Raw genomic sequence first — 21,772 nt, 5'->3', positions numbered from 1 at the left:
CATTGATAAACAATCCATATACAATTGTAACAGCAATGACACTAGGCCAAAATAGCACAGCTGATCTGTCTTCAAACAGTATGGTAGTATTTTTTAAGTAGGGATTGCCCCTAAAGTGACGAGTGTTGCCTAAAATGCCATCCTTAAAAACATTCTAGAGACATCTTACATAACAATAATCATCTTTACAGAATAACATTAGTGTATATATTTTAACATCAAAATTGCATAAAAGACAAGAAAACACTTACCCGCCCATTCACCCACCCTCCTGCCTGCCCACCTGCCAGCCAGCCAGCTAGCCTACCTGACCACAGTTGCAAGGCTGGAGACCAAACAAAGTAGTGCATGACCACCAATTTTTGCCACAATAATGAATTCATTAGGGTATGCGCCTTTTGGGGTTCTGATGAGTGTGTGCTCCTCTGGGCCTTGTCTTTCCTTTTATCTTCAATCAGGCTGGTTGTTGTCTTCTTCATATCGAGGCATTAATTCTCTGTTTTCTTGAGCAGCATAATTAGATGCTATAAATTATTTAAAGCACTTATGTACTGTAAGAGGAACTGGATGCCTGGTAGATACCAGTAACTTCATGATAGGTTCAAGATCTCGCCTACTAACAGTGTTGGGAGTAACGCGTTACTTATGTAACGCGTTACGTAATATTATTACTTTTGTGGTAACAAAGTAATATAACGAAATACGCTATGAAAACAGGTAATATAACGCAAGATACTTTACTTACAAACGTAACGCGTTACCTAAGTAATATAATTACTGTAACGAGTCTAATATGATGTAATATTATTACTAAAAGTAACAAAGTTACTAATCTCGTTAGTAATCCTCTGAGTAACACCTAACCACAACGAAGTAACGAGGCCTACTGAATGAAGCTTATTCACTGGCTTCTTACTTATACCCAAGATTTGCACATTGTCCAACAACGCAATCATGTCACGTGATAAGGTGGTAGTTTCACACGTGACAGCTTAAGGCTGTGGACACAAAGTAATATAATATGTAATATTATTACAGTTACTTTATTTTATGGGTAATATGTAACTGTAACTAAAGAGTTCAGTTGCAAGTAATATGTAATAAGTAACTAGTTACTTTTACAAAGTAACTTGCCCAACACTGCCTACTAATAATGATCTAGATTGACTAATACACATCTTAATAATCTGATTACTTAAACACAATGACCTCACACCCTTTTTTGATCTAGCTGTATTTTTAATGACAGCATTGTGAAAATAAGGAATAATGACCATGCCCCTTGGTAGGCAAGAGGCTGACTCAAGATACTCTTAATACAGTAGTCACCAGTTATGAATAATAATCTAAAAGAACAGTCATATGTATGTATAGCTAAATACTAGCTACAGCAACAACAAAAAAACTAAGAATTTTAGTTTTAATCACATAGTGATTTAGTTCACTATGCATTAATTCCAATAGTAGGAGTGTAATTAATTCTGAATCACATGGTTTGTTTTTGTAATTGCACTGTAAACAGACGTCATCTAAGTGCAACAACAAAGTGATATGACAAATAGCCAATCAAATAAGCTGGCACCAGAAGCCTTTAAAAGTACAAGAATTGACATTTTAAGTAGCATATCTGAAACTTTTCAAGTGCAACAACAATTCAGATTGATTAAAGAATGATGCATTCATCTGTTAGAAGTTAATGGCCACATACAACTGCACTACAAAACATGAAGAGATTAGGGGCAACTCTAGGGGGGGTTCCTGAGGTTCTGGAAACCAGTCACATTCAGATCAAGATACTCTAATAGAGCAGTCAATCACTCTATAATAAGTAGTCAATCACCCTAATAAAGCAGTCACAGTGTTTTGAGCAGCAGTGCAGCTAGCTATGCAAGTATAATTAAGAATTTTTATGTACTTTATCAGTGATATTAATATAAAGTTAGTGTAGGGCAGTTATTCTCAGCATGAAGTTACCTTTTTTGTCTTCACCTTCTTCTTGATCAGAAACTAGTCACCAAAAATCCTAGAGCTACCCTTGACTATGTGATTAGTAGGCAATCACATACATTTGAGTGCAATTAGGAAATAATTGCACAAGTAATAGTCAAAATTGCATGAGGCAATAAAATGAAGTAGTGATAAAAAATAGTGAAATGATAGATGAAAGACAGTATTTTTGCATAGCTGAAAATCCCTACTTTGGCACTGAACAAAATGATTGAAAAAGCTACAGTAAACTCTGGTTATTACACACACATTTAGAGTTAATAAGTGTATTGCTTGATAACCACAAATGGTATTCTTGCATTCAACATCTGTTTATTTATTAACAAGTACACAGTGCACAGTAGGGATATAACACTTCTTATTGTTTTACTGTGATTTAAAATCGTGCACTACTCCAGCTTGTTTCAGTACTTTTTATCGATGTGCTATGGTCCCTACTCTAGCTGAAAATTCCAAATTTTTCTGTGTACTTGTTTGTTAACTTTTTTTGTAAATAATTATTACAACTGGTGAACCCACGCATACCACATATGAGACAAAAAATACAGAAGATTTCCATTTCAAAGGGAAGCCATCACATGCTACCACCAAACCGACACTTTTCACTGTCAGTAAAGATGAATGGGACACAAAGGAGGACACCGGGAAGTCCATGAAGAATGCATTGTACGTACTGTGTTATGCCAAAGGGAACCTCTCGGGCCAAAGCGACGTCAAACAGTGAAAAAATCAAGCCTGTAGCCGTAGCTGTTATCGAGTTACTCTTGTCTGAAGGCATCAGTCAGTTACTTACTTACGTACTTACTCAGTCAGTAGAAAATTCTGTTGAATATTTTTTTTTTAAATTCCGTAGCAACTTATTGAAAGTGTTTCAGGTTGATCTGAAAGCTTGTTTGGGCTTAGTTTTACCAAACCAATACTGCCTCATCATTGTCTGGGAAATTGAGGTTATTTTGTGGGCCATGCCTACTCCTTTGTACTGTATGATAGTTGAATCACTGTTGCAAGTTTCCTTGCAAGGGACATGTGTCTAACAAGTAATACCATCTGCAATAATGATAGCTCTCAGGATTGCCATTTTCTTGACTGAATTAAACGTTTCACTGATGAAAACTTTAGAAATCACTTAGAAATGTGGTGAGCAAGATTTATTACTCCTACAAAACTCCTAGTGGTCATTTATAAAATGCATTTGCTTAACAAGTGTAGCAAAAAAGCTAAAACTTACATAGAAACTATTTTGGGGTAGCTCTGAAGACATTTATGGGCTTGGCTATGCCTAACCAATACTACCAAACTGTCAAAAAGGCTGGTTTGTCAGTGATATTTTTGGGCAATAAACCTTCATGATCCTTACTGTACAGTACTACTATACTGTACAATAACAGAGAAGAAATATATTGGAATTTGAGGAATGTGTAAAAAGATGGGTTTTTGCTCAGCTGGTCACATAAACTTCTTGGTTTCATGGACAGACACACAGATGGGCAGCCAGAAACAGACATTTCTAAACTAACTTTAGCAAACCACATAACATGAAAAATGTGGGATAATCTTCAGTTATCTTCTTGCACACAGGATTACTTGAAAGTTAAGAAATGTTTCTATTACAGATTCATATCCACATTTATAATACAATGGCAAAACAGATTTTATATAACTGAATTTTGTTCTAATGCCAGAAAATACTCTTGTAAATATGTAATTATTTACCTTTGTTTCCTTGACTCAATTTGGTTAATTCTGCTATAGATTCATCACAAACTTTGTAAGATATTTTTTCAGCATAAACAAGACAAAACACTTGCTTGTAACCAGGGTCTTTTAGAGCTCTTCGCCACAACAACACAACCTTGAAAAAAACAAATGATCACAAAAATACAATAAATCAAAATTTTATCCTAGTGTAGGTAGTCGTATTGCATTTTTATACAAATTGCTGATGGAAAAGCAAGCATAGGATAAATAAATAATGAAACTATGGATTCCTAAATACATGTCCTAAAAGGTGTATAAACATTTTAATGTACTACCAAAAGCAGGCAAATACAGCATGTCATTAAAACGTCACATTATGAATTTCTCAAAATTCAAGTGTTTACTGTAATGCTATGCACATAAAGCATAATGTACAATACAACAGTTTTGATAATTATTTGATATATGTGACCGTCTAAAAATTTTCACACCAGGCCAATGTTCTGTTCTAAACAATGGGTGAAATAATGAGTATTATAAAGAAAAATATGTATTCAAGCTTTAATTGCTTAGTGAAGTAGGTCCCAAATTAATGAAACCTGTATACTATCTGGTTTGTCTTTTCATGGAGAGTGTGTAAGTCTTTATTTATTTTCTGTAAATTAACTGAAAGATATACATATGTTATGTGCATGTGATAGAAGATAATAAATAATATCACTGTCATTGCTTCTTGTATGTCGATTTGCCAATTTATGGCGAACACAGAGCCAAATCCCAACTTTGTAGATCAACATACATGCAAGTTATCACTGCAAGTATAAGTGCCTGTAATTTATTTTCAGTATAGTTACTGTACAAATGAATTATTTTGCTATTTCTACTACCTAGTGTTATCTTCAGCACTTGTGCTGTAAAGCCTTAATAAACAAAATAATAAAAATTTTCTACATAATAATATGAAATTTTAGTACTACATTCCTTGGAAACCGTAGATAACACCGGGATAATAAGAAATTCAGAAATGGTGCCAATTGTGTGCATTTTGCTGAGATGTTTGCTTGATGACCTTGAGAAATAGGTAAAGCCATACCATATCTACTTCTTTTCCTGGTCTAACTATAGTTAATTACTTACAAAATTGTTCTTTTAAAAACAGTATTATATATTTAGTTTACATACATCTTCTGTAGATGTTTGTGAAGTACATATCACAACTTCCTCCATGCTAGGAAACGTCTGCTGCATATCACAGTATATTGAAAGAGTTGCTTTCAGCACTATACCTATAGTATGGTTGTATAACAATGAAATGCATAATAAAGCAAGCAATTACTTGCACCTGTACATATGCAAATACATACAAACATATACTTGCATACAAGCACATATACATACATGTATGCATGCAATACACACACTAGTATATTAATTTAAAATTGAAGAGATCTAAGCGATAAAAGTCACAAGAGATGAATGATGGTATTACAGCATAGCTCGGTAGGAAAACCCCTACATTGGCATGTTTTAATGTCGGTTGTTAAATAAAGAACCTCAAACAATAAGCTATTTATTTCAAGCTGATATTGTTTACTTGTCAACTGCTGTCCAATGATGGTGGTTGTTTTGGTAGTTGTGCAGGGTTCCATAGTTCTCCTATACAACTTTTGCAATAGGACCATTGATATGATCAGCCACAAATTGTGGCTCCCAATTGCATGAGGCTTGGGGGCTAAATACCTGGGGGTTCCCAACTTTGAAGCCACAGGGATTTCTAAGGCCGCCTTTCCCGCCAAGTCGCACATACATAGGAACCCCACACTGTACCACTGAACCCAATAACCAGAACACTGATCCCTGCATTGATAACAAGATAGAGATGGGTATAAGAATGAAGTATTGTACATGATGATTCAAGAACCTGAGTCCCAGATAGTAACTATCCATTATTCACTAGGTCACTGAGAGTAGGCAATGAATTATCCATCCTTATCAAGGGGGCATCATGAACTAGCTGGGCCACGGACAGAAAACACTAGACGAGAGTGCTGCAACTATTTGTGTACTGTGTATTTGGGGGGGAAGGAATAAGTTTGATGAGGAAGTTAATGCAGTGAGGAAAAATCCATGTACTTGTGTGCATTGTGTTGTAACACTGTGCAATGGTGGCCAATATTTATTTATTTTTTATGCAAGAGTAAGTATAACTTACTGCATTTTTTTGACTAAGATACTGATATGCACACTCTTAATCATACCACATGAAGGCTATTGGCAGTTTATTTTAACGAAAGTCCATCCAGCTAGCTGAGGTTAAATTCAACATTGCTAATTGACAGTGGGCTAACTATTAATGGAATTACCATAACCGAGCACCAGTTCATGGAGCACCAATAATCTCAACGGTGGACAGTTTATCCTGTATATTGTGTGCTTGTATCCCAGTCAATAATCTCAAACAAAAATAGGTATAGTTCAGTCCTAATATCTGCCGTGTGTCTTTGTATCAATGTGGTACACCCATTAGGACAATATACTAGCAATGTACTTATATAGTGACTGCTGAGATAATACCGGAAGAGGTATAAATCCTACGTTTAGTAACATTATTTAGAGATATAGTGTATGTGATATTTTAAGCAACCAGCTACAGAGAATGTACTGATACAGTGGTGACTGTCAACTGAGTCTGTCTGAATAATAACGGAAACTTAAAACAACTACACCTTTAAAGGGGAAAACCAATTGCGCTGAGATCTTCTACTTGGAGGTTGTATTCTGTGCCACTCTGTATCATGTACACGTTGATGACAAATACTCTGTGATGCCCAATAACATTAACTGTGTGCAGCAGTGTTACAACTTTTCCTGTTGGCAGTACATAGTGTTAGCGTATAATGTGTCAGTTGTTGAACATATATACTTTGTATACCCAAATGCAACCAGAATTCTACATTGGGTGTACACACACCAGCTGGGGTGCTTGTCAGTGACACACTGGTAATGGTGACAATTATTGAGCATGTATCAATACTTAAAGAGTGTATGTATGTGCATTTGTTTGGTTTATTGGCATCAAACTAAGAGAACATGTTGAACAGGCCTTGCCAGTGTCGGATTGCAGGTATAAATATGTAGTGTTAGGTATTTATGTAGATACATATGGAGTGACCTTTATGCATTGATTATGGTAGCCACACTTTTGCATACAACTGTATGTGCATGCATCCCATCTGGGTATGCAATGTATGTGTGACACACGTATAAAGTGTACCCAGTTTGAAAGAGAATGCTTGCTGACCCCAATGGCCAGGTGGGACTTTGGGTGCTTGCTTGCCTTCATTTGTGGGACATAATAATGGTTGTAGCTGTGCCTCCAGAAGTTTTATATTGATCCTAAAAGCAGCTCCGTATTTTACCTAGATGGTGCTAACATTGATAACCACAACAGGTGAAGCTTTACTCAAGTGTGTGCATGTGTATATGTGCTTGAGAGAGAGGTGGTGGTGGTGGTGGGTAAGATAGTACTAATTCATAACCTGTGTGCCTGGTAGTATTAGCTAACCAAGTACAAATAGTATGCATAGTGGATATTGTCATACAACAGTTATATGTACCTAGTGTTAAGCGATGCTTGCAATACTGTAATACTAATTGAATACCAACTACAGATACTGTTTCATTTTGGCTCACCTGGGCCCTCTGAGTACCACTTGCACTTTTACACTGTTGTTATGTTCTTGCAATACTGGTGCTGTACCATGTAGTACTGGGCGGTATTGCATTTTGCACCCTGTATCTGGTATTGAGAAAATACCCTGGTATTGAGAAAAATACCCCGATATCCTGGCAATCAACTAATACACATTTTAAATCAAGCTGGTAATGTTATTTGTGTAAAAAACAGTCAGCAGTTAATCTGTAGTTGAAAGTTACCACAAGTGAAAGCTATTCGTATCTAACAGGTTATAAATGCATTTTGCTAACTGTTATACAGTTGATACAAGTAGGCTAGTGCTACACCGTAACCTGAAACCTCACAGTTTACTGTTAGGCAAGACTTGTGGTCATAAACACGTAAATGCCAAAGACTTGATGTATGGTTTCCCTCATAGCATAATACGCCTAATGGCATTCATACCAATATTACCTGTATGTTTGAAAGTAAATACATTTGAACCAGTTTGGTGATAATACCGTGGTATCCTGGTATATTGCCCAGCAGTAGTACAATGTACTATTTTGTACATAATTGTTGTCCAGTATTATGGCCTCTACACTGGATATGAATTATTCAAATACAGTTGACCTTTCAGAAATGAAAATGGACAAGCAAAGTAATATAACCACTTGTAAGGATCAGATGAAGATAGCAGACCGACAAACTGTTGTACCTAGAGTATCTTTTGAGTCTGCTGTTTGATGTTATTTATACTAAATCCAGCTCAAAGCATACCACCCAAAGATAGCTGAATACATACTACTGTAGCAAGCCACACTTCCAGAATCATATACACTACATTGTTTACAATAACTTATAGGTACAATAATTATATTACAATGAAAACCTGAAGGACTTTACCATTATTGGACCACTGACACTGCTCTACCAGTGGCATTAACATTTGCCATGCAATCTAAAGACCAAGGCATATGAGATAGCCAGAAATCACTTTAATATTAATATTATTCATAAAGACAATTTCAATCAACTCCTCTAACAGAACATTCATTTACTCTAATAGAACATATGTATAGAAGAACAGTTTGGATGGAAACCATATTATGCCTGCACGTATGGTACAAATGCGCATACCAACCCTGTTTCCTGTACCTTAATGCACATCACCATTGTTTGTTTGTTATGATGCTGTACATATAGAAAATACATACAGTATCATTATTGTGATTAAATGGTGGATCAGTGTAACCAGTCAGTAGTGGCATGATTTAGAAGGGGAATTTTTTTTGTTTCCATGGAAGAGGAGGAAGAGGGGGGTAGGCTGCTCCATGACAAAAGAAAATAAAATGAGGGCCCTGCCAGTGTCAGCCAGCTACTGGAACACGTGCTGCTTGCTTAAATATTTTTACTAACTAACATTTTTTCCACTCAGTGAACCGACTCACTGGCACCTGTACTACACACAAATAAAATGAGGGTCATGCCAGTGCCAGCCAACTACTGGAACACACACCATTTGCCTAATATTCTTTACTAACCAACATTTCCCCCCTCAGTAAACCAACTTACCGGCACCTGTACTACATGCTATGAAGGCACACACAGGGGTGCTACAAAGGTGCACGTGTCCCCTGGTGGACCATCACAATGCAAACTGAAACCAAGGAGTGTTAACTCATGAATGGGCTCTTTGGGTACCTAAGGTAGAGTACTGTTGTAGTACACACAGTATCTTTTGAGCCTGCTGTTTGATGTCATTTATACTGAACTTGGCCCAAGTCATACACCCATAGATAGCTGAATACATACCACTGTAGCAAACAACACTTCCAGAATCATAATACACTACACTGCTACCCAATAAGTATTATAATCATATTGTAATGAAAACCTGAAGTACCCTCCCATTATTAGACCACCGACAATGCTCCACCAATGGTATTAACATTTGCCATGCAATCTAAAGCCCAATTAACGCATATGAGTAATCCAAAAAATCACTTTAATATATTCATAGACAATTTCAATCAACTACTCTAATAGAGCATACGTTTACTCATACGTAGATGACTAGTTTGGATTGAAATTATGTGCCAGCACATATGGTACACATGCACACACTGACACGATTGTCTGTACCTTAATGCAAATGACTATTGTTTATATTTATTGTGATATTGTACATAATTATAGACAATACATACCATTATTGTGATTCAGTAGTGGATCATATACAATCAATGTAACCAGTTGGAAAGTATGGGGAAATTTTAACATTTTCCCACTCAGTGAACTAACTCACTGGCACCTGCATTACACACAAATAAAATGAGGGCCATGGAGCAGGCATTAAGGCAATTGGTTTATCCGCTGTCCACATATTGAACTACTTCATCTCCCACCAACCACGTGTACACTCCTGCGCACTACGTAGTTGCACAAATAACTTCCAAACCAGACTCTCCAGAAAATTTACATCCCTTTCTTCTTTTTCATCATCATCAATGAGACTGACTTTTTGTTCCACCTGGTTACCCATTTGGAATGACCTATACACAGGGTATTTTTTCCACGCATGCGTTCATAATTTTTTCCAATTAATACCTACCGTTCTATACTACATCTAGCATTGTGATGCAGGTGTGCTATGTACCTATCAAATGCTGGCTAGCTGCAATGTGTCCCTACACCGCCCAAACACATGCAAATTATCTCCCTCCATTGACTTTGTTTAACAAGTTAAACTCCATATAACAATGATTTTGTTCAATGCCAAAGTAGGGATTTTCACACCGAGCTATGTTGTAATACCATCATTCATCTCTTGTTTTACCACTTGCATCCCTAATTCATTTAAAAATATCACTATGCTAGTTTGTTTGGTTTTTTGTTATAGCATACAGTAACACACATTTGACTGTTCTATTAGGGTGACTGCTGTATTAGAGTATCTAATCCAAAACAGCCAAACTGTAAAAACAGAGTGCGGGTCTCAAAAAGGCTATGGTGAAAAAAGATGTGATATCCAAGGTGGCGCCCAAAAAATGGCTGTGATGGTAGGTTAATGGTAAAAATTTTAATAACGACAATTCAGGTGAATTTTGTGCCAAGACCAAGTGGAACCAAATTCACCTGAATTGTCATCATTAAAAATTTTACCATTAACCTACCATCACAGCCATTTCTTGGCCACCACCTTGGATTTCACATTTTTTTCACCATAACCTTTTTGGGTCTTTTTTTACAGCTTGGTTGTTTTGGATTAGATATCACTTCTTTTTGTATTTGTATACCCCAAAGCCGGCCATATGGGGCTTTTTAACCTATCATTTTTTCTTTACCACAGGAAGAAGAAAAAGATAAAGCATATTTTAAATACTTTAACTATTTCTGATTTTATCAGTAAAATATACATATATTACATATATTTACTATCTAATCCAAAACAGCCAAGCTGTAAAAAAAGAGTGCGGCCCTGAGAAAGGCTATGGTGAAAAAAGATGTGAAATCCAAGGTGGCGGCCAAGAAATGGCTGTGATGGTAGGTTAATGGTAAAAATTTTAATAACGACAATTCAGGTGAATTTTGTGCCAAGACCAAGTGGCACCAAATTCACTGAATTGTTGTTGTTAAAATTTTTACCATTAACCTACCATCACAGCCATTTCTTGGCCGCCACCTTCGATTTCACATCTTTTTTCACCATAGCCTTTCTCAGGGCCGCACTCTTTTTTTACAGCTTGGCTGTTTTGGATTAGATTTCACTTCTTTTTGCATTTGTATACCCCAAAGCCGGCCTATGGCTGGCTTTAGGGCTTTTAACCTGTCATTTTTTTCTTTACTACAGGAAGAAGAAAAGATGAAGCAGGGTAATTTCTTTGTAGCTGACCTCTCTGCAAGGTGAACCATCTAGCTGGTCCCTCTACCGGATGACTTGTTTGTAGCTGAACTCTCTACAGGGTGATTTGTTTGTAGCTGAACTCTCTACAAGGTAACTTCTTCTAGCTGATCTTTCTACAGGGTAATTTGTTTGTAGCTGAATTCTCTACAGGGCGATTTGTTTGCAGCTAAACTGCTGAACTCTCTACAATGTAACTTCTTCTAGCTAAACTCTCTACGGGTGGCTTGTTTCTAGCTGATCTCTCTACAGGGTGACTTGTTTCTAGCTGAACTCTCTACAAGGTGATTTGTTTGTAGCTGAACTCTCTACAAGGTAACTTCTTCTAGCTGATCTTGCTACAGGGTGATTTGTTTGTAGCTGAATTCTCTACACGGCAATTTGTTTGCAGCTAAACTGCTGAACTCTCTACAATGTAACTTCTTCTAGCTGACCTTTCTATAGGGTGATTTGTTTGTAGCTGAATTCTCTACATGGTAGTTTCTTTGTAGCTGAACTCTCTACAATGTAACTTCTTCTAGCTGAACTCTCTACAGGATGACTTGTTTCTAGCTGATCTCTCTACAGGGTGACTTGTTTGTAGCTGAACTCTCTACAGGGTGATTTGTTTGTAGCTGAACTCTCTACAAGGTAACTTCTTCTAGCTGAACTCTCTACAGGATGACTTGTTTCTAGCTGATCTCTCTACAGGGTGACTTGTTTGTAGCTGAACTCTCTACAGGGTGATTTGTTTGTAGCTGAACTCTCTACAAGGTAACTTCTTCTAGCTGAACTCTCTACATGGTGACTTGTTTGTAGCTGAAATCTCTACAATGTAACTTCTTCTAACTGAACTCTCTACGGGTGGCTTGTTTCTAGCTGATCTCTCCACAGGGTGACTTGTTTCTAGCTGAACTCTCTACAGGTTGATTTGTTTGTAGCTGAACTCTCTACAAGGTAACTTCTTCTAGCTGACCTTTCTAAAGGGTGATATGTTTGTAGCTGAATTCTCTACATGGTAGTTTCTTTGTAGCTGAACTCTCTACAATGTAACTTCTTCTAGCTGAACTCTCTACAGGATGACTTGTTTCTAGCTGATCTCTCTACAGGATGACTTGTTTGTAGCTGAACTCTCTACAGGGTGATTTGTTTGTAGCTGAACTCTCTACAAGGTAACTTCTTCTAGCTGACCTTTCTAAAGGGTGATTTGTTTGTAGCTGAATCCTCTACATGGTAGTTTCTTTGTAGCTGAACTCTCTACAATGTAACTTCTTCTAGCTGAACTCTCTACAGGATGACTTGTTTCTAGCTGATCTCTCTACAGGATGACTTGTTTGTAGCTGAACTCTCTACAAGGTAACTTCTTCTAGCTGACCTTTCTACAGGGTGATTTGTTTGTAGCTGAATTCTCTACAGGGCAATTTGTTTGCAGCTGAACTCTCTACATGGTAGCTTCTTTGTAGCTGAACCCTCTACAATGTAACTTCTTCTAGCTGAACTCTCGACGGGTGGCTTGTTTCTAGCTGATCTCTCTACAGGGTGACTTGTTTGTAGCTGAATTCTCTACAGGGTGATTTATTTGCAGCTGAACTATCTACATGGTAGTTTCTTTGTAGCTGAACTCTCTACAACGTAACTTCTTCTAGCTACTCTCTACAGGATGACTTGTTTCTAGCTGATCTCTCTACAGGGTGACTTGTTTGTAGCTGAACCTTCTACAGGGTGATTTGTTTGTAGCTGAATTCTCTACAGGGCGATTTGTTTGCAGCTGAACTGTCTACATGGTAGTTTCTTTGTAGCTGAACTCTCTACAATGTAACTTCTTCTAGCTGAACTCTCTACAGGATGACTTGTTTCTAGCTGATCTCTCTACAGGGTGACTTGTTTGTAGCTGAACTCTCTACAGGGTGATTTGTTTGTAGCTGAACTCTCTACAAGGTAACTTCTTCTAGCTGATCTTTCTACAGGGTGATTTGTTTGTAGCTGAATTCTCTACAGGCGATTTGTTTGCAGCAGAACTCTCTACATGGTAGTTTCTTTGTAGCCGAACTCTCTACAGTGTAACTTATTCTAGTTGAACTCTCTACGGGTGGCTTGTTTCTAGCTGATCTCTCTACAGAGTGTCTTGTTTGTAGCTGAACTCTCTACAGGGTGATTTGTTTGTAGCTGAACTCTCTACAAGGTAACTTCTTCTAGCTGACCTTTCTACAGGGTAATTTGTTTGTAGCTGAATTCTCTACAGGGCGATTTGTTTGCAGCTGAACTCTCTATATGGTAGTTTCTTTGTAGCTGAACTCTCTACAGGGTGATTTGTTTGTAGCTGAACTCTCTACAAGGTAACGTCTTCTAGCTGATCTTTCTACAGGGTGATTTGTTTGTAGCTGAATTCTCTACAGGGTGATTTATTTGCAGCTGAACTATTTACATGGTAGTTTCTTTGTAGCTGAACTCTCTACAATGTAACTTCTTCTAGCTGAACTCTCTACAGGATGACTTGTTTCTAGCTGATATCTCTACAGGGTGACTTGTTTGTAGCTGAACCTTCTACAGGGTGATTTGTTTGTAGCTGAATTCTCTACAGGGCGATTTGTTTGCAGCTGAACTCTCTACATGGTAGTTTCTTTGTAGCTGAACTCTCTACAATGTAACTTCTTCTAGCTGATCTTTCTACAGGGTGATTTGTTTGTAGCTGAATTCTCTACAGGCGATTTGTTTGCAGCAGAACTCTCTACATGGTAGTTTCTTTGTAGCCGAACTCTTTACAGTGTAACTTATTCTAGCTGAACTCTCTACGGGTGGCTTGTTTCTAGCTGATCTCTCTACAGAGTGTCTTGTTTCTAGCTGAACTCTCTACAGGGTGATTTGTTTGTAGCTGAACTCTCTACAAGGTAACTTCTTCTAGCTGATCTACTTTTCTACTGGGTGATTTGTTTGTAGCTGAATTCTCTACAGGGCGATTTGTTTGCAGCTGAACTCTCTATATGGTAGTTTCTTTGTAGCTGAACTCTCTACAGGGTGATTTGTTTGTAGCTGAACTCTCTACAAGGTTACTTCTTCTAGCTGATCTCTCTACAGGATGACTTGTTTCTAACTGAACTCTCTACAGTGTGATCTGTTCATAGCGGAACTTTTTACTGGGTGATTTGTTTGCAGCTAAACTCTTTGCATGATTGTTTCTTTGTAACTGAACTCTCTACAAGGTAACTTCTTCTAGCTGATCTCTCTACAGGGCAATTTGTTTGTAGCTGAATTCTCTACAAGGTGATTTATTTGAGCTGAACTCTCTACATGATGGCTTATTTGTAGCTGAACTCTCTATTAGGTACCTTCTTCTAGCTGATCTGACTACAGGGTGACTTGTTTGTAGCTGAATTCCCTACAGAATAACTTACAATGTAATATAACTGAGTAAATTATAAATGCAGCTGAATGCTTTATTAGGGTGACTGTTCTATTAGAGTATCTCGATCTTGCATTTGCTGCACGTAGTTGCCTTTCGAATCATAACTCAGTGATTTGTACTCCGATTCTTCTGTACTACTGCAAGGACTTTCTATGATGATTATTCCAGCTACATACTGATTTTCAGCTCGTTGCTCTAAGCGGTTTGCCAGGTAGATACGAAAACTAATAGTTTTTTTTATTCATAAAAATCGATCGCGTAATTTTGACACAGGTTGGGTTTCGTGTCATATCTCCATGGTCTTTATCCCGATTCCTTTCAAACCACAAAAAGGCACTCCTATGATGGTTGCTCCATCTACATATCAATTTTCAACTGATTCCTCCAAGGCGTTTACCCTGTAGGCGTGACAGACCTTCAACCTTATTTTACGCAAATAATCGGTCATAACTCCTTGAATGTTCATCGGATTCCTACCAAAGTTGGTACGGAGATCCGCCTTAATGAGCCCTTTAAGTGTGCCAAATTTCAGCCAAATCCGAGCACGCATTCATGTTTTATGGCGAATTTTGCGAAGTGTGCGAAATGAAGAAGATGAAGAAGAAGAAAAAAACGAAGAAATTAAAATGAAATTTTGTTTGCTCGTATCTCGGAAATGGCTGGAGCGATTTTCTTCAAATTTGGTGTGTAGATTCCCCTAACTGGGCGGCACGTCTCCAGCAAATTTGGTTCCAATCGGATAACGGATCACAGAGCTACATAGGTGTGAAAATTGCGTTTTCTTTCTTCCTGTTAATATACTCACGGTGTGGCGCGCCGGCTTCTTGGGCCGCACGACACACTATCGTGTGTCTTGATATGCTAATTATTCCCTACAGGATAACTTGTTTGCAGCTGATCTCTCTACTGGGTGACTTGAAATGTAGCTGAACTCTCTACAGGGTGATTTGCTTGTAGTTGAACTCTCTACATTGTGTCTAGTTTCTAGCTGATCTCTCTATAAGGTGACTTATTTCTAGCCGATCTCTCTACAGGGTAACTTGTTTACACAGTAGCTGAACTCTCTACAAAGTGGTTTCTTTGTAGCTGAAGTCTCTACAGGATGATATGTTTTATCCGATCTCTCTACAGGGTTACTTTGTCTGGCTGATCTCTCTAAAGGGTGATTTGTTTTTGTAGCTTGACTCTCTACAGGTCACTGGTTTCTAGCTGATCTCTCTAAACAGCGTGATCTGTTTGTAGCTGAAATATCTACAGGGTGATTTGTTTGTAGTTGAATTCTCTACAGGGAGACTTGTTTCTAGCTGATCCCTATATAGGGTAACTTGTTTGTAGCTGAGCTCTCTACAAGGTGACTTTTTTAAGCTGATCTCTCTACAGGGTGACTTGTATCTAGCTGAACTCTCTACAGGGTGATTTGTTTGCAGCTGAAGGGTGACTTGTTTCTAACTGATCTCTCTATAGGGTAACTTGTTTGTGGCTGAACTCTTGTAGATGAACTCTCTACAAAGTAACTTCTTCTAGCTGATCTTTCTACAGAGTAACCTATTTCTCTCTGATCTCTCTACAGCGTGATTTGTTTCTAGCTGAACTCTCTACAGGGTGATCTGTTTGTAGCTGAACTTTCTACAGGGTGATTTGTTTGTAGCTGAACTCTCTACAGGGTGACGTTTTCCAGCTGATCTCTCTATAGGGTAACTTGTTTCCAGCTGAACTCTTTACAAGGTGATTTGTTTGTAGCTGATCTCTACAGGGTGATTTGTTTGTAGCTGAACTCTCTAAAAGAGCGATTTATTTGTAGTTGCATGGTAACTGTTCTATTAGAGTATGTCAGCAGCTGAATGCTCTATTAGGGTGACTGTTCTATTAGAATATCTCAATCTCACATTTGCTGCACGTAGTTTGCTTTCAAATCATAACTAAGTGTGGTTTGCAATCTGATTCTTCTTTACTACTGCAAGGACTTTTATGAGTTCATTGTGCTATAAGCGGTTTGCCTGGTAGGCATTAAAACTAATAGATTTTTCTTCATAAAAACCAATTATTTGCATAAAATAAAGTCGAACAAATGTCACGCCCACAGGGTAAGCCCCTTGAAGGAATGAGCTGAAAATTGCTATGCAGATGGAGTAACTATCGTGGGAGTGCTTTTTTGTGGTTTGAAAGTAATCCAGATAAAGGCCATCGAGATATGACACAAAACCCAACCTGTGTAACAATTATGCGATTGATTTATTTTTATTTATTGTTTTAATGCACAAATACCTCAGTTATAAGTGTGTATATATGTATAATTTAGCTTGAAAATCATTTACATTTACAACAGTAACAACTTTGGGGGGGGGGAGGATGGAGTTCCAGATTCTGATGGCAGATGACAAGAATGAATGATGGTAGCAGTTGACTCTGGTAGAGATGGGGATGGACTGTTGTTAATGACCGCGAATAATGGAGGATGATGGATTAAGAAACTGTAATAAATCTACTGAAACTATGTTGTGAAGCATTTTGAAAAATATGATAGCTTTAACATTAATTCTCCTTACTTCAAGTGTTGGCCAGTTTAATGTCTCAAGTAAGCTTGTAACTCTAGTACTTCTGGTAAAGGAGTTAAAGCTACAAGAGGATCTGGACACATTATTCCAATGGTAAAAAGACTTGTTTATGCTTTTTAATATATTCAAATGTGAACACCTTACTACGTATTTCCAACAAGCGTGCCACAATTAAACTCCACTTGACAACTGATTGACAACTGACAACTGACAACTGACAGATTGACAACTGACAGATTGACAACTGAGAACTGACAGATTGACAACTGTATTATCAATAAAGTCAAATCAGCAAAATACCTAGGAACCAATATTACTCACAATCTTTCATGGAAAGAGCACATTATGAAAATCACCGGTAAAGCCAACTCAACATGTGTTTTTTTTTTACAACGAAACTTATGGCAGTGTTCTACCAATGTTAAGTCCCTAGATATGTAAGGTCAATACTAGCGTATGTCTCATTTGTTTGGTCTCTGCACATTCAATCACAAAAGAGTAGTCTAGAATAGTCTAGTCTAGAATAGCCTTTATCTGGATTACATTCAAATCACAAAAAGGCACTCCTACGATAGTTACTCCATCTATGCAATTTTCAGCTCATTCCTTCAAGGGGTTTACCTTGTGAGTGTGACAGAAGTTCGATCTTATTTTACACCAATAATTGGTCGTAACTCCGTGAATGTTCATCGGATTCCTACCAAACTTGGTACTGCGATCAGCTGTAATGAGCCGTTTAAGTGTGCCAAATTTCAGCCTGATTGGAACACAAATATTCGTGCTTTATGGTGGATTTTGCAAAGTGTGCGAAATGAAGAAGGAAAAATCAAAGAAATTAAAATGAAATTTTGGTTGCTCGTATCTCAGAAATGTCTGGAGTGATTGTCTGCAAATTTGGTATGTAGACTCCCCTACCTGGCAGGAGTTTCTGTAGCAAATTTGGTTCCGGTCAGATAAGAGATCACAGAGCTACATACAGGTAGGTGTGAAAATCACGTTTTCTTTCTACCTGTCAATATACTCACGGTGTGGCGTGCCGGCTTCTTGGGCTGCACAACACACTACCGTGTGTCTTGATATCGATCTTGCACTTGCTACACTGAGTTGGATTTCATGTTATAACTCTGTGGCTTTAAGACACTCCAAACTAGCATCTTCGAAGTATAAACGTTTGAGGAGGAGGTGTTAGAATGATGCAATGAAAACCGAGGCGGATCTTACTGTTTTAGAAAATGGTCTGCCAGCAGTGAAAAGGACAGCTATGCCTCACGCCATTGCTAGTGATGGTGTTACACACAAGGCTGCCATGGAAAGACTAACTTACTTTCCTCTTAAGGCTTAGTCCGAGGCTAAGTCGCTGAAACAGCACTTTTATTGGTGATACACACTGCTATCAACAAGAATTGCATCAGTTTGAGTAATAGAAATCTGTGAAAAATTAGCGACAGTAGCAGCTGAAAGGTTGTATCGTGATTGGTGTAGCTACTAGACGCTTAACTACTAGAGACGCTGGACCTCGCAACTATTCAAGGCAAGTCTATACCACAAGGGAGAATCAATGGATTGGCGTCACCGTACCTCATGTAGTCTAGCTAAACAAAGTAAATATGGAGAAGGACAGCTAGCAAAATTACTATACAGTAATGGTGCTGGCTTTTAGTGTGTCACATGGCAACGTAGCCCATTTTCTAGGAAAGTAAGACACCAATACCTGCCTTGGCACTCCAGTTAACCATCCGGCACCAACATATAGTGGTGAAGAAGAACATGCTGGTTTGTTGACAATATTTCAGCGGTTAACAACAAATTCTTGGTGTGGATAACTAATCAACTGTTGTGGTTAGCCACGAGTCTCTTAGTATTAAGAGACTTGTGGTGGAGTCTCTTCGTGAATAAGAAACTTCTATTTCAATTAAGCTTCAGCTAACATACCATTTTCTAAGTCTGATTCTTCTACACCATTGAAGAGCCTTTCTAAGATGATTACTCCATCTGTACAGCAATTTTCAAAGCATTACTCCAAGCGGTTTTTCTGGTAGGAGTGGCAAGTAATTGTTTTTTTATTAGCAAATCTCGATTGCATAATTGGTACACACTGTTGGTCTTTTCATTGTATTTTCATGGTTTTTAACTCGGTTTCTTTCAAACCACAAAGGGTTTGAGGTTCAGTAATTAACCTAATCATGCACTGATTTTCAGCTTCTTCCCATAAACAGTTTACCCTGTAAGCGTGACAATATATTGGTGTTATTTTTCTTGAATAATCGTTATATACTTATTCACTGTTTATTGTATTTCAGTCAAACTTGGTACCAAGATGTGTCTTTATACCACCCTTCTGTATGCAAAATTGCAAAGTAATCGGATATGGCGTTCGCGTTTTATGGTACTTTTTGTAAGTATGCGAAAAGAGGAAGAAAAATAAGGAGAAAAAACTAAGAAAATAAACCAATTTTTGAAGTCGTATATCTCAGGAATGCTTGAAGCGATTTTGCTGAAATTTGGAATGCGGAATGCTGATGTTGGTGGGCGTGTCCACAGCAAAAATCGTTTCATTTTGTAAAGACAGCACAGAGCTTAGAATGTGTGAAAATCGAGTTTTCCTTCTTCCTGTCAATATACTCATGGTGTTGAGTGCTGGCTTCTTGGGCCGCATGACACACTACCGTGTGTCTTGATATATACGGTACCGCCCAAGCGCAACGTCACAGTCACTCGCACACGCAACTTTGCTCAAGATTTTTAAAATTGCTAATTGAGGGGCATGGCAACTGTTTCGCTCGCAAGACAACGTGGCAGCTGTTTCGTTCACAAAAATCGTGAGCAAAACAGTTGCCACGCCCCTTAATTAGCGATTTTTAAAATCTCCAACAAAGTTGCGTGTGCGAGCGAGTGCGACTTTGCGCTTGGACAGTACCATAGTTACAAGTAAATAAGGACAGTTCATCCCCAAAGCAAGCTTAAGCTAGATCTGTCAAAAAATCATAAGTTTGAATGACAATTATTGTTTTATACAAAGAAAAGCAAATGATACTGGGGGTGTTAGGTTCAGCAAAGGCAAATCCGCAGATTTAATATGTACTGCAGGTGTACAGACAGTACCCTTTTAGTCCCACCTGGACATCATCTCTTACACAACACAAATTAGTTGGTATTTCTTCTCCAGTACAACATTAGATCACATGCAAGCACACCAACTTATCCCCACAAAATGCATGCTTCACACTTACAGAACATCAATATACACACATGTGCATACACACAAACGAACAAACAAAATTAATGTAATTTGCTTACCAGAAGATACAAGAACTAAATTGGGCTCTCCTGGTTTAAAGTTGTGGAAATATCTTGGCTTAGGGACCTTGGCTGAGAAAGAGAAATTACATAAATAGTCATTCGTATTAAAAGTTTTATAAATGCTAACTATATAATCATTGAATATACAGTATATACATGGTTAAAAAATCAATTACCAATTGCACTTTTATACCTTCAGAGCAACCAAAAATGCTTTTAAAAACCATCCATGTAATTTTTATCCACCTCAAAAACACCTTCGCTGTAAAAAAAGGCGCATCCAAGAAACTAAGTACCTGTAATCCAATGTAATTAAAAACAGCTCAGTTGTAGGGAAAGACTTCATAAAAGTAAAAATAACTGGTAACTTAAAGAGCTGATATCTGGAGCGGCCAAGAATCAATCTTATTCATACTAACATTTTTTAATCCATGCAAGAACACCTTGCATTGGCTGTAAAAAAAAATGCACCCATGAAAGTAACTGGCAATTGAAATAGCTGATATCTGAAGCGGCCAAGAATGAATGCTGATATACAACTAATTGGAATTAACAAAAAGTTTAACATCGAACCTTTATCTTTCAGCTGTGTTCTACATTCACTCTTGCTGCATCATAAATTGATTTCTTTTAACTCTAGTTGGCTGGTAATTTGGCCGCCTTTTTTAATATTCAGTGTATAGAGCAAAAAAAAGGCGGCCAAATTACCAGCCAATTAGAGTTAAAAGAAATCAATTTATGATGCAGCAAGAGTGAATGTAGAACACAGCTGAAAGATAAAGGTTTGATGTTAAACTTTTTGTTAATTCCAATTAGTTGTATATCAGCATTCATTCTTGGCCGCTTCAGATATCAACTATATTCAATTGCCAGTTACTTTCACGGGTGCACTTTTTTTACAGCCAATGCAAGGTGTTCTTGCATGGATTAAAAAATTTTAGTATGAGTAAGATTGATTCTTGGCCGCTCCAGATATCAGCTCTTTAAGTTACCAGTGATTTTTACTTTTATGAAGTCTTTCCCTACAACTGAGCTGTTTTTAATTACATTGGATTACAGGTACTTGTAGTTTCTTGGACGCACCTTTTTTTACAGCGAAGGTGTTTTTCAGGTGGATATCACTCATTTTTGTTATAGTGATAGTCCCACTGGGGGAACAACAAAATTGTTAAAAATTTAATGGTAACATTTAGATGACTGATATTTGGAAATTAGCAATAATATTATTATCTTGGAGAGTCAAACATGTG

The 21,772-nt window shown here is 37.6% G+C and overlaps 1 protein-coding gene across 1 annotated transcript in view; it reads right to left on the bottom strand.

Annotated features, from left to right (window-relative positions):
* The window catches only part of LOC136250630 (E3 ubiquitin-protein ligase rnf213-alpha-like), a 407,493-nt gene that overhangs the window by 224,365 nt on the left and 161,356 nt on the right, over positions 1-21,772 (bottom strand). The window contains exons 29-31 of the mRNA XM_066042854.1: positions 20,520-20,591; positions 4,888-4,991; positions 3,721-3,859 (exon numbers count right to left, since the gene is read on the bottom strand). Coding sequence (XP_065898926.1) covers positions 3,721-3,859; positions 4,888-4,991; positions 20,520-20,591 — 315 coding nt within the window. The remainder of the gene's footprint in view (positions 1-3,720; positions 3,860-4,887; positions 4,992-20,519; positions 20,592-21,772) is intronic.

The sequence above is a fragment of the Dysidea avara genome, chromosome 3 (assembly GCF_963678975.1).
Source record: "Dysidea avara chromosome 3, odDysAvar1.4, whole genome shotgun sequence".
Taxonomy (NCBI): Eukaryota; Metazoa; Porifera; class Demospongiae; order Dictyoceratida; family Dysideidae; genus Dysidea; species Dysidea avara.
Note: the sequence above shows the minus strand (reverse complement) of the source record. Positions and strands in the feature narration are given on the sequence as shown.